At 42.5% G+C, this 12638-nt stretch overlaps 2 protein-coding genes across 2 annotated transcripts in view; both read left to right on the top strand.

Moving 5' to 3' along the window:
• Positions 1 to 4512, top strand: part of toe1 (target of EGR1, exonuclease) — a 46183-nt gene extending 41671 nt beyond the window's left edge. Inside the window, exon 12 of the transcript XR_012050318.1 lies at positions 4369 to 4512. The gene's annotated coding sequence lies outside the window, so the exon portion shown is untranslated. The remainder of the gene's footprint in view (positions 1 to 4368) is intronic.
• On the top strand, positions 4478 to 11485 carry tmem53 (transmembrane protein 53). Its single transcript, XM_072912827.1, is given in 2 exon segments — positions 4478 to 4502; positions 4505 to 11485. Coding segments are annotated over 2 exon segments (591 nt in total). The 3' UTR covers positions 5071 to 11485.
• Positions 11486 to 12638: the final 1153 nt, after the last annotated feature.

Genomic DNA, 12638 nt, shown 5'->3' with positions numbered 1-12638 from the left:
AACCAAAAAGCTGTGAAAACGATGATGCTGTGCTCCAAATTTAAGTTATTTACTGAAATTGAGTGAGCCTATGGCTTTGCACTTTGTCTATTTTATATATATATATATATTTTTTTTTTGCGTTCTATTTGAGTTACTTTGAATTTACAACCCCCTGGCACTGTTTTGTACTTACTTAGATTATTGTTTCTCGACTGTTGGTACCGTATTTCTCGGACTATAAGTCACAGTTTTTTTCATAGTTTGGCCGGGGGTGCGACTTATACTCAGGAGCGACTTATGTGTGAAATGATTAATACATTAGCGTAAAATATCAAATAATATTATTTATCTCATTTACGTAAGAGACTAGACGTATAAGATTTCATGGGATTTAGCGATTAGGAGTGACAGATTGTATAGCATGTTTTATGTGTTATAGTTATTTGAATGACTCTTACCATAATATGTTACGTTAACATACCAGTTGGTTATTTATGCCTCATATAACGTACACTTATTCAACCTTTTGTTCACTGTTCTTTATTTATTTTAAATTGCCTTTCAAATGTCTATTCTTGCTGTTGGCTTTTATCAAATACATTTCCCCAAAAAATGCGACTTATATATGTTTTTTTCCTTCTTTATTATGCATTTTCGGCCGGTGCGACTTATACTTAGGAGCGACTTATACTCAGAAAAATACGGTAAATGTTGAAATTTATAAATAAAGGTTTGAAAAAAAAATAAAAATATATATATATTGCCTCGAGTAGTATTACGAGAAAATGAGTTAAAATAAGTTGTGCCATTACAAAGCAAAGTTGGAATATTACTAGAATAGAATCTGAATTTTGCGTTGACAAAATGTTGTAATAGAACGAGAGCAAAGTTTATGTATTACAACAACAACAAAATCATAATTATGCGTTGTGTCAAAATATTACAAGAACAGTCACAATATTGCAAGAAGAAAATTATAATTTTGTATTTTTTTTTAAATGCATAATGTTATGAGAGAAAAAGGTTTTGTTTTATGTAATTCTTTAAAAAAAAAATTGTCATACATTACTACAATTATGTTCCCTGGTCAAATTATATTTAAAAATATTATTAAAACGTCTGACATGACTCCTGATAACATTGCTTTTTTCTAAAATGACACATTATTATTCTCATATAATTTACTTAAAAATGTAAACTGTTTTGATGGTGATTTTAAAAATGTGTTTTTCTTTTCGGTGTGGCCCTTATACTCCAATCAATCAAAATGTATTTAGTTTGTAAAAAAATGTTTGTTTTGTAATGTTAAAAAAAAGAAAATAAGTACCACCAGGTTTGACTTTAATAGCCTGCGCTAATGTTTGATTTCAGTTTAGTTCTGATACAGTAGCAGTCCTTCCCCACTCGGCCTCATTTAAATGATTTTTAACTTCATAATCTATTTTATTTCCAAAGACAAAGCAACTGTCTCACCTCCTTTCCTATTGTGCTCATTCATTTTTTCTCTGTTTGCATGTTTAACTAGAGTTGGACTATTTATTTTCATGTCATTTTTTCATTGGTGATCTTCTTCAAATGTTAATGGTAGTTTTGATATTACGTTGAAAGAAAAACGTCAACATTTATGCCTATATATTATTACTGCTTACTGAACATACTTGGTAACATGGCAAGAGCTGAACAGTGCTTTATTGATAGGGATTTAAAATATTATATCCAAGCGAAAATAAAATAAAAAAATATTGCCTCGGGTAAAGAATTAGAACTCTACGTTAAAACACTCTCTACCTCTGACAACCAAAAAGCTGTGAAAACGATGATGCTGTGTTCCAAATTTAAATTATTTACTGAACTTGTGTGAGCCCATGGCTTTGCACTTTGTTGTATGTATATATATATATATATATATATATATATATATATATATATATATATATATATATATATATATAGCATTCTATTTTAGTTACTTTATTGAGTTTACAACCCCCTGACGCTGATTTGTACTGTTTTTGTACTTATTTTGATTATTAGTATTTCTCGATTGTTTGTAAATGTTGCAGTTTATAAATAAAGGTTTATAAAACTCAAAAAAATAATATATATATTTTTATTTATTTATTTTTTTTAAAATGAAAAATAATTAAATATATATATATATTTTTATATATATATATATATATATATATATATATTTTTTTTTTTCTTTTTCTTTCTTTGAAAATAAAATAAATAAAATTATATATATATATATATATATATATATATATATATATATAGTACTTAAATAAACTTTCAACAAAATCAAAGGAAAAATGAAAATACGCTGCACCACTGTAGTCATAGTTTTTGCGCTTAAGAAACTTCTCTATGACTTTAGCTCAGACCTGTGCAAAAATACGGCCTGCGGCCCATTTTAAGATTTTCAACCCGGACTGCCGTACGTTCTACATAATTATTTTTAGACCTTTAACATCAAAAACTATTTGCCATTGTGATGTTTTTAAATGACCGTCAGTCTTGAACTATAGAAAGTATTTCGATGTTTGAAACCTGCGCTTTTCGGGTGTTTATAGGAGTTATTACGGTAATCTACGTCACAGCAGCTCAGAGCAGGAACAAAGCAGAGTGGGCGTGGCTTGTTTTCAGAGCAGCCAGCCCGAAAACGGGTGTTTCAGGAACAGATGCGGAAGCACATTTTTACAACAAATTGCTGCATAAAAGTGATAATATATGACATTGTAGGTGTTTATTACACTTTGCATTCATATTTTGCTGTTTGTTACATTTTTGTTGTGTTTTGCTTGATTGTAAAAGATACACAACTATGGAGGAGCTGGTCTGAGAAGTAAAATATGTTTGTATGTTGTTAATATTCATTGTTTTATTGTTCATAGTTCATATTGTAAATCGCACTTTCTTTATTTTAATGTACATTTTGGGTGTCCCATTCAGTAAAAAACTGTAAAATTCCATTCTGTTTTTTGAGGTGGTCTGTTATAACTTTTTTAGAACTCTATCGACACAGTTTATTTTTTTATTAGTGTTCTTGGGAAAAAAAGGGACCCGAACACACATACTGTACAGCATATTTTTACAGCTAAATGTGTATATGTCATTCATACACACATACACATTGGCCCCCCAGACACGTTTTTTCTCTCAATGTGGCCCCCCGAGTCAAAATATTTGCCCAACTCTGCTTTAGCTCCGGACTTCCTCTGTTTGTTTGATATTATCAATACTGCCACAAGTGGCATATCCCATTCCTAACCCATAGGGTTCAATATGACCTATTACAGCTTCAACTCTTCTGGGAAGGCTGTCCACAAGGTTGCGGAGCGTCTTTATAGCAATTTTCCACCATTCTTCCAAAAGCGCATTGGTGAGGTCACACACTGATGTTGGTGGAGAAGGCCTGGCTCTCAGTCTCCGTTGTAATTCATCCCAAAGGTGTTCTATCGGGTTCAGGTCAGGACTCTGTGCAGGCCAGTCAAGTTCATCCACACCAGACTCTGTCATCCATGTCGTTATGGACCTTGCTTTGTGCACTGTCATGTTGGAAGAGAAAGGGGCCCGCTAAAAAAACTGTTCCCACAGGGTTGGGAGCATGGAATTGTCCAACATGTTTTGGTATCCTTGAGCATTCAAAGTTCCTTTCACTGGAACTAACTCCTGAAAAACAACCCCACACCATAATTCCTCCTCTACCAAATTTCACACTCGGCACAATGCAGTCCGAAATGTAGCATTCTCCTGGCAACCTCCAAACCTAGACTGGTCCATCAGATTGCCAGATGGAAAAGTGTGATTCATCAGTCCAGAGAAGGCGTCTCCACTGCTCTAGAGTCCAGTGGTGATGTGCTTCACACCACTGCATCCCACGCTTTGCATTGGACTTGGTGATGTATGGCTTAGATGCAGCTGCTCGGCCATGGAAACCCATTCCATGAAGCTCTCTGCGTACTGTACGTGGGCTAATTGGAAGGTCACATGAAGTTTGGAGCTCTGTAAAAAGTCTTTGCACTATGCGTTTCAGCATCCACTGACCCCTCTCTGTCAGTTTACGTGGCCTACCATTTCATGGCTGATTTGCTGTTGTTCCCAAACTCTTCCATTTTCTTATAATAAAGCCGACAGTTGACTTTGGAATATTTAGGAGCGAGGACATTTCACGACTGGATTTGTTGCACAATTGGCATCCTATGACAGTTCCATGCTGGAAATCACTGAGAGCGGCCCATTTTTCACAAATGTTTGTAGAAACAGTCTCCATGCCTAAGTGATTAGGACACCTGATTCTCATCATTTGGATGGGTGGCCAAATACTTTTGGCAATATAGTGTAGCTTGCGTCTGATGTTGTGTTCTTTTTTTTTTTTAACAGGGATGTGTCACCATCCGCTACACGGCTCCTCTCAAGACCGTCTTCATCTCAGAGTCGTTCGGCTACAAAGAACTTAAAAATTCCGCCCTCAAGTTGCTGGAGATGCTCTATGACTACGAGGTGGAACACTGTCCTATTTTCTTTCACGTGTTTAGTAACGGCGGCTTCATGCTGTACAGATATATTCAAGAGCTATTACACAAGGAACAACAATTTAGCTCGCTGAGTGTCGCCGGGGCCATTGTGGACAGCGCCCCCGGCAGTGCCAACGTCCCGGGGGCCGTGCGGGCGCTGACCGCCACACTGGGGCCCAAAGTAAGTCCTGTTTTGAAGTACCTCCTGCTGGCGCTCTTCGCGGCGACTGTTTTCCTCTTGCGAGTCGTGTTATATCCGCTGACCAAGTACGTGCACAAGAACCACTACGACGCCGTGCGAGAGCGGCCGCCCGCCTGGCCCCATTTCTTCCTGTACTCCGGCGCCGATCAGGTGATCAGGCCGAGCGACGTCCGGCTCTTTGCGGACGCGCTCCGTTTGAAAGGCGTTCCGGTGGACTTGTACGATTTTGTCTCCAGCGCGCATGTGAGTCACCTTCGGGAGTTCCCGGAGCGTTACATGTGCAAATGCCGCGACTTCCTCACCGCTTGCATGGAAGACGGAGATGAGACGCATGTCGGGAGAAGACGTCGACTTCAGGATCAGTAAATACGCTGTAAAGATTGTCTTCAATAAGACAGAAATCAAGTCTTAGGATCATGTTTTTTTGGTTATTCAGCCGTAAAATTACTTTGTTTTTGTTGTAGTCGTTTTCACGTCCACAGAAGTGCTTTTAGGACACAAACCAGGTAGTGGCTGCACACTGGATAAATGTGACTTAGGGTAATAAAAAGGCCTTTAATATGAATGCATCGTTGGTACAGTAGATACATGTGATTTTCTCAGAATCATTTTTAACCATCCACTTCAAACCAGCCAACACCCTGACCTGAGACAGGCTAGTGCGTCCTAAAGAGACACCCCACACCCACAAAAACAACCTGGTGTATGCTATGCAGTGTAATGATGAATGCACTGATTCGAAACAAAACAACCACAAAGCCGACATGGTGTTCCACGCCATTGTCTGCTGGGGTGGGGGGAGCATGGCCAGAGACAGGCGCAGACCCAACAAAGCAACCAAGAGAGCCGACTCCACCTTCGGCCGCCCACCAACTCTCGGCCAGTGTCCAGTCCGCATGGATGAGCGAGCATACACCCAAGGAGACCGAGGTGTCCGATACCTGCTCATTCAACCAAGACACTGTGAAGCTTGTCCGTCCCGGCGCTCAGCGCCAGCTCCGCAGCCCTGTCTCTTCATCTGCATCTCCTCAAGTCTTTCCAAACGGACTCTGGTGTGGCAGAGACCCAGCAGCTGGTCTCCATGGCCAAAAGGCTCCCGGGAGGCAGATCCAGAAGTTCACAAAAAAAGCACCGGAGAAAGGTGCTTTTCAAGGACAAACACCACTCCTTCGAGAACAAACATGTCCCAGATTCTGGACTTGTACAATTTTGTCTCTAGCGCGCATGTGAGTCACCTTCGGGAGTTCCCGGAGCGTTACATGTGCAAATGTCGCGACTTCCTCACCGCTTGCATGGAAGACGGAGATGAGACGCATGTCGGGAGAAGACGTCGACTTCAGGATCAGTAAATACGCTGTAAAGATTGTCTTCAATAAGACAGAAATCGAGTCTTAGGATCATGTTTTTTTGGTTATTCAGCCGTAAAATTACTTTGTTTTTGTTGTAGTCGTTTTCACGTCCACTGAAGTGCTTTTAGGACACAAACCAGGTAGTGGCTGCACACTGGATAAATGTGACTTAGGGTAATAAAAAGGCCTTTAATATGAATGCATCGTTGGTACAGTAGATACTTGTGATTTTCTCAGAATAATTTTTAACCATCCACTTCAAACCAGCCAACACCCTGAGACAGGCTAATGCGTCCTAAAGACCGGACAACCCACACCCACAAAAACAACCTGGTGTATGCTATCCAGTGTAATGATGAATGCACTGATTTGAAACAAAACAACCACTAAGCCGACAAGGTGTTCCACGCCATCGTCTGCTGGGGTGGGGGTAGCATGGCCAGAGACTGGAGCAGACCCAACAAAGCAACCAAGAGAGCCGACTCCACCTTCGGTCGCCCACCAACTTTCGGCCAGTGTCCAGTCCGCATGGATGAGCGAGCATACACCCAAGGAGACCGAGGTGTCCGATACCTGCTCATTCAACCAAGACACTGTGAAGCTTGTCCGTCCCGGCGCTCAGCGCCAGCTCCGCAGCCCTGTCTCTTCATCTGCATCTCCTCAAGTCTTTCCAAACGGACTCTGGTGTGGCAGAGACCCAGCAGCTGGTCTCCATGGCCAAAAGGCTCCCGGGAGGCAGATCCAGAAGTTCACAAAAAAAGCACCGGAGAAAGGTGCTTTTCAAGGACAAACACCACTCCTTCGAGAACAAACATGTCCCAGATTCTAGACTTGTACGATTTTGTCTCTAGCGCGCATGTGAGTCACCTTCGGGAGTTCCCGGAGCGTTACATGTGCAAATGCCGCGACTTCCTCACCGGTTGCATGGAAGACTGAGATGAGACGCATGTCGGGAGAAGACGTCGACTTCAGGATCAGTAAATACGCTGTAAAGATTGTCTTCAATAAGACAGAAATCAAGTCTTAGGATCATGTTTTTTTGGTTATTCAGCCGTAAAATTACTTTGTTTTTGTTGTAGTCGTTTTCACGTCCACAGAAGTACTTTTAGGACCCAGCTGCACACTGGATAAATGTGACTTAGGGTAATAACAAGGCTTTTAATATGAATGCACCGTTGGTACAGTAGATACTTGTGATTTTCTCAGAATAATTTTTAACCATCCCGGTACACTTCAAACCAGCCAACACCCTGAGACAGGCTAGTGCGTCCTAAAGACCGGACAACCCACACCCACAAAAACAACCTGGTGTATGCTATCCAGTGTAATGATGAATGCACTGATTCGAAACAAAACAATCACGAAGCCAAAATGGTGCTCCACACCATCGTCTGCTGGGGTGGGAGGAGCATGGCCAGAGACGGGAGCAGACCCAACAAAGAAACCAAGAGACCACCTTCGGCCGCCCACCAACTCTCGGCAAGTGTCCAGTCCGCATGGATGAGCGAGCATACGCCCAAGGAAACCGAAGTGTCCGATACCTGCTCATTCAGCTTGTCCGTCCCGGTGCTCAGCGCCAGCTCCGCAGCCCTGTCTCTTCATCTGCATCTCCTCCAGTCTCTCCAAATGGACTCTTGTGTGGCAGAGACCCAGCAGCTGGTCTCCATGGCCAAAAGTCTCCCGGGAGGCAGATCCAGAAGTTCACAAAAAAAGCACCGGAGAAAGGTGCTTTTCAAGGACAAACACCACTCCTTCGAGAACAAACATGTCCCAGATTCTGGACTTGTACAATTTTGTCTCTAGCGCGCATTTGAGTCACCTTCGGGAGTTCCCGGAGCGTTACATGTGCAAATGTAGCGACTTCCTCACCTCTTGCATGGAAGACGGAGATGCATGTCGGGAGAAGACGCCGACTTCAGGATCAGTAAATACGCTGTAAAGATTGTCTTCAATAAGATAGAAATCGAGACTTAGGATCTTGTTTTTTTTGGTTATTCAGCCGTAAAATTACTTTGTTTTTGTTGTAGTCGTTTTCACGTCCACTGAAGTGCTTTTAGGACACAAACCAGGTAGTGGCTGCACACTGGATATATGTGACTTAGGGTAATAAAAAGGCTTTTAATATGAATGCATCGTTGGTACAGTAGATACTTGTGATTTTCTCAGAATAATTTTTACACAGCGTCACCCTGAGACAGAGACTAGTGCGTACTAAAGACCAGACACCCCACACCCACAAAAACAACCTGGTGTATGCTTTCCAGTGTAATGATGAATGCACTGATTCGAAACAAAACAACCACTGAGCCGAGAGAAAAAAGTATTCAGTCTAAGCCTGGGCCCCTGGAGAGGGGGTCCAGACTGAGGCCAAGGAAAAAAACAACCCTTAAAGCCATAGCACATATAAACATGTGTGTAAGAGGGAAACATTAAAGACATTAAAAAAGAAGACCTGATGGAACCAGCCACTTCTACACACAGCCACAAAAATAAAACACAAAAACATATACACTGTGGTGGCCTCTGCGTGTTCCACTCCATCGTCTGGTGGGGTGGGGCGGAGCATGGCCAGAGACAGGAGCAGACCAAACAAAGCAGCCAAAAGAGCCGACTCCACCCTCGGCCGCCCACCAACTCTCGGCCAGTGTCCAGTCCGCATGGATGAGCGAGAATGCGTCCAAGGAGACCGAGGTGTCCGATACCTGCTCATTCAACCAAGACACTGTGAAGCTTGTCCGTCCCGGCGCTCAGCGCCAGCTCCGCAGCCCTGTCTCTTCATCTGCATCTCAAGTCTCTCCAAACGGACTCTGGTGTGGCAGAGACCTAGCAGCTGGTCTCCATGGCCAAAAGGCTCCCAGGAGGCAGAACCAGAAATTCACAAAAAAAAGCACCGGAGAAAGGTGCTTTTCAAGGACAAACACTACTCCTTCTAAAACAAACATGTCCCAGATTCTGGACTTGTATGATTTTGTCTCTAGCGCGCATTTGAGTCACCTTTGGGAGTTCCCGGAGCGTTACATGTGCAAATGTAGCGACTTCCTCACCTCTTGCATGGAAGACGGAGATGAGACGCATGTCGGGAGAAGACGTCGACTTCAGGATCAGTAAATACGCTGTAAAGATTGTCTTCAATAAGACAGAAATTGAGTCTTAGGATCTTGTTTTTTTGGTTATTCAGCCGTAAAATTACTTTGTTTTTGTTGTAGTCGTTTTCACGTCCACTGAAGTGCTTTTAGGACACAAACCAGGTAGTGGCTGCACACTGGATAAATGTGACTTAGGGTAATAAAAGGCTTTTAATATGAATGCACCGTTGGTACAGTAGATACTTGTGATTTTCTCAGATTAATTTTTAACCATCCCGGTACACTTCAAACCAGCCAACACCCTGAGACAGGCTAGTGCGTCCTAAAGACCAGACACCCCACACCCACAAAAACAACCTGGTGTATGCTATCCAGTGTAATGATGAATGCACTGATTCGAAACAAAACAACCACTAAGCCGAAATGGTGCTCCACACCATCGTCTGCTGAGGTGGGAGGAGCATGGCCAGAGACAGGAGCAGACCCAACAAAGAAACTAAGTGAGCCGACTCCACCTTCGGCCGCCCACCAACTCTCGGCAAGTGTCCAGTTCGCATGGATGAGCGAGGATACGCCCAAGGAGACCAAGGTGTCCGATACCTGCTCATTCAGCTTGTCCGTCCCGGTGCTCAGCGCCAGCTTCGCAGCCCTGTCTCTTCATCCGCATCTCCTCCAGTCTCTCCAAACGGACTCTGGTGTAGGCTTCCGGGAGGCAGATTCAGAAGTTCACATAAAAAAAGCACCGGAGAAAGGTGCTTTTCAAGGACCCACTCCTTCGAGAACAAACATGTCCCAGATTCTGGACAGGGAGGACGGATGGTACGAAAGAGGAGTGAGGGAAGCCATCCCTGAACAGAAGAGGTGGTCTGCGACACCACCTGTCTCCCACATGCAACACTGTCCTTTCAACCATTCCTAAAAGACTCTGCAATTTAGCCTCCAACAAATTACAGGAGTTAGAAACACTCTGCTCACAGATGCTCCTCTGTGCCATTTGTTTACAACTGAATGATTCCGACCATCCTTGCCCCCCGGCACACCCTCCTGGTGTTGGATTATAAATACTTGGGGTTTTGGCACCAGCTACTATAGACTAGATCTGACCGATCTAAGTCTAAGACGAGATGTGACCAATCTAAGTCTAAAACGAGAGGTGACCAATTTAAGACGAGATGTGACCAATCTAAGTCTTAAACTAGATGTGACCAATCTAAGTCTAAGACTAGATGTGAACAGTCCAGTTGCGATCGTTTGAACGTCCTAAGAATTCAATGACCTGATGAATGAGAAGATGTATAGACGGTATTGTTCAATGTGCTCAAACAAGTACCAATGCACGCTCATGACTAAGTTTAACAAAAATAATTAATACAATAAATAAATAGCCACACAATGGAATTTCTTGGCAGAAGAAATGTTATTTGATAATATTGTTCTGGTGAATTAAAAGCCATATTACCTAATTTCAGTACTTAAATATCTTTATTTTCTACTGTTGTCACGCAAACTCACTTCCTATTTTCATATTGCTTGGAGTATCAATATCTAAGAGAGCACATCCTGTAGATTTAATGTGCGCTAGCTTGCTTCTCCATGTAATGAGCAGTGTCACCGGTCAGTGACTTTGTCAACGTCTTATCAGTCATGGTTTTACCATTGGTCGTTACATCCCTTGCAAGGCTCTGTCGCTGCCGGAATCTAATCTCTCAGAGACAAACAAACCTCTTGCACGAAACAAAGAAAGCAAACATGGCACTTTATTAATGCCGGCAAAATGATTGCGTTCCTTTATCGTTCCATTAGTTAACTTATTGAGTCTTGGTCCAGGCCTACTTGTAGCATTGTTAACTTCCTTTAGGTTTAGGTTTTCCTTTAGGTTTAGGTTTTACGCATGTACGAAAGCTTTTTTTGTCACCGTCAATGCTCATCCTAAAAGCTAATCATAACAGACTTTAGACCAGGGGTCCCCAAACTACGGCCCGGGTTAACCCCAACCCTAACCCGGATCCGGCCCGCCAGCGTCCAAAATCATCGATAACGTGACATCATTGCGCGCGCGGAAAGTGCGCTATATATATATATATATATATATATATATATATATATATACACACGCACACACACACACAGCCCGGCCCCTGGCCAAATTTTTTTAACCCAATGCGGCCCCCGAGTCAAAAAGTTTGGGGACCCTTGCTTTAGACCAATTGAAATGATTTAGGATGCATTTGTTTTGAAATTGTAATCAGCCGTAAATAAGGAAACATGTTTGATTTCATGAGCAATGCTTGTTCTTTCAGAAGTTGTAGAATAGTCCGAGGAAACTGGTAATAAACAATGAATGTACTTGCTCCTCACAAATGTTGTGTTCTCTCTAACTAGCAATGTCAGAATTCTATACAGTATTTTGTTCACTTGTGCTTTCTATCCTTTTCCAAATGGTCTGTGCAAATTTGTACACTGTTTTCATCAATGAAACCATTGCACATTAAAATGGATTTTGTTAGTGTTATGAATATACTGTACATTTTATTTTCAACACAGATAATTGTTAATGATAGATAAAGTGAAGACAATCCTGGTCGTTCTGCATATTTCCAATGAATTTCCATGGGAATTTTCAACCCTTGTTGATTCCTGCTACTGCCCACAGGGAGTGTTTGCTCGTTTGGTTACTCAGCTCTACGATCCTTAGTAGAAACGTCTTGTGTCCTTGCTTCGACTCAGATGGACACATCAGACGTGTCAGTAGTCCAGAGCTGACTGAGCAATGTCAAGAAGAAGTGTGTCCATACACCCTAGGACAGGAGGGGGGAAAAAGAAACGCCTGGCTAAGCATTTGCCCTCTTCCCCTGTCAGGCGGTGTTTGAAGAGCGTGCCTCTGAACGGGTCCAGCAGGGATGCTTGTTGAATGTGGATGACGAGTCAGGTTTGACATTTGGGAAAGTGAGTGGCAGGCGTTTGTCTCCGCACCAGACCTGGCCCGGGCGCTCCGCGTGTCACGTGGAAAGCTTACGGATCGACACGGACGGATGAACATCGCTAACTGGAGTGTGCGTGATGCTCTCATCCCGCTGCTCGTTTCCTTCACTGGTTCAGTGATTTCTGGGATAGACGGGTGTCCTTTTGGTCCCATGGTGGTCCGAATCTGGGTAGCACGATGAAGAGCTCTGTTGAAGGGTTATTTCTGATTTTGTCATCAGATATATTGCCCCAGGTATGGATCACACAACCTTGGGAGTTTTGTGGTACGTCAACCCGCTGGGACATTGGATGTTTGGATGATGTCTTTAACTTTTGTGAGCAGTGTATTTTGTCATGATAAGGAGAAGGGCTGGGATGAATCAAACTACTCATTCCAACCAACAGTTTCTAGGAATCTATGAAGTAAAGACTCTAAATTGAAATTGGTGCATTGATGTTCATTCTTTACTGCTTGAAGAGTTCTGTATTCCGACAGTCCGTAGAGAGGGAGTGATACTATAGGAGAGAACCGCTT

The sequence above is a fragment of the Nerophis lumbriciformis genome, linkage group LG03 (genome assembly GCF_033978685.3).
Source record: "Nerophis lumbriciformis linkage group LG03, RoL_Nlum_v2.1, whole genome shotgun sequence".
Classification (NCBI taxonomy): domain Eukaryota; kingdom Metazoa; phylum Chordata; class Actinopteri; order Syngnathiformes; family Syngnathidae; genus Nerophis; species Nerophis lumbriciformis.
This window is presented reverse-complemented; position numbering and strand designations above follow the sequence as displayed.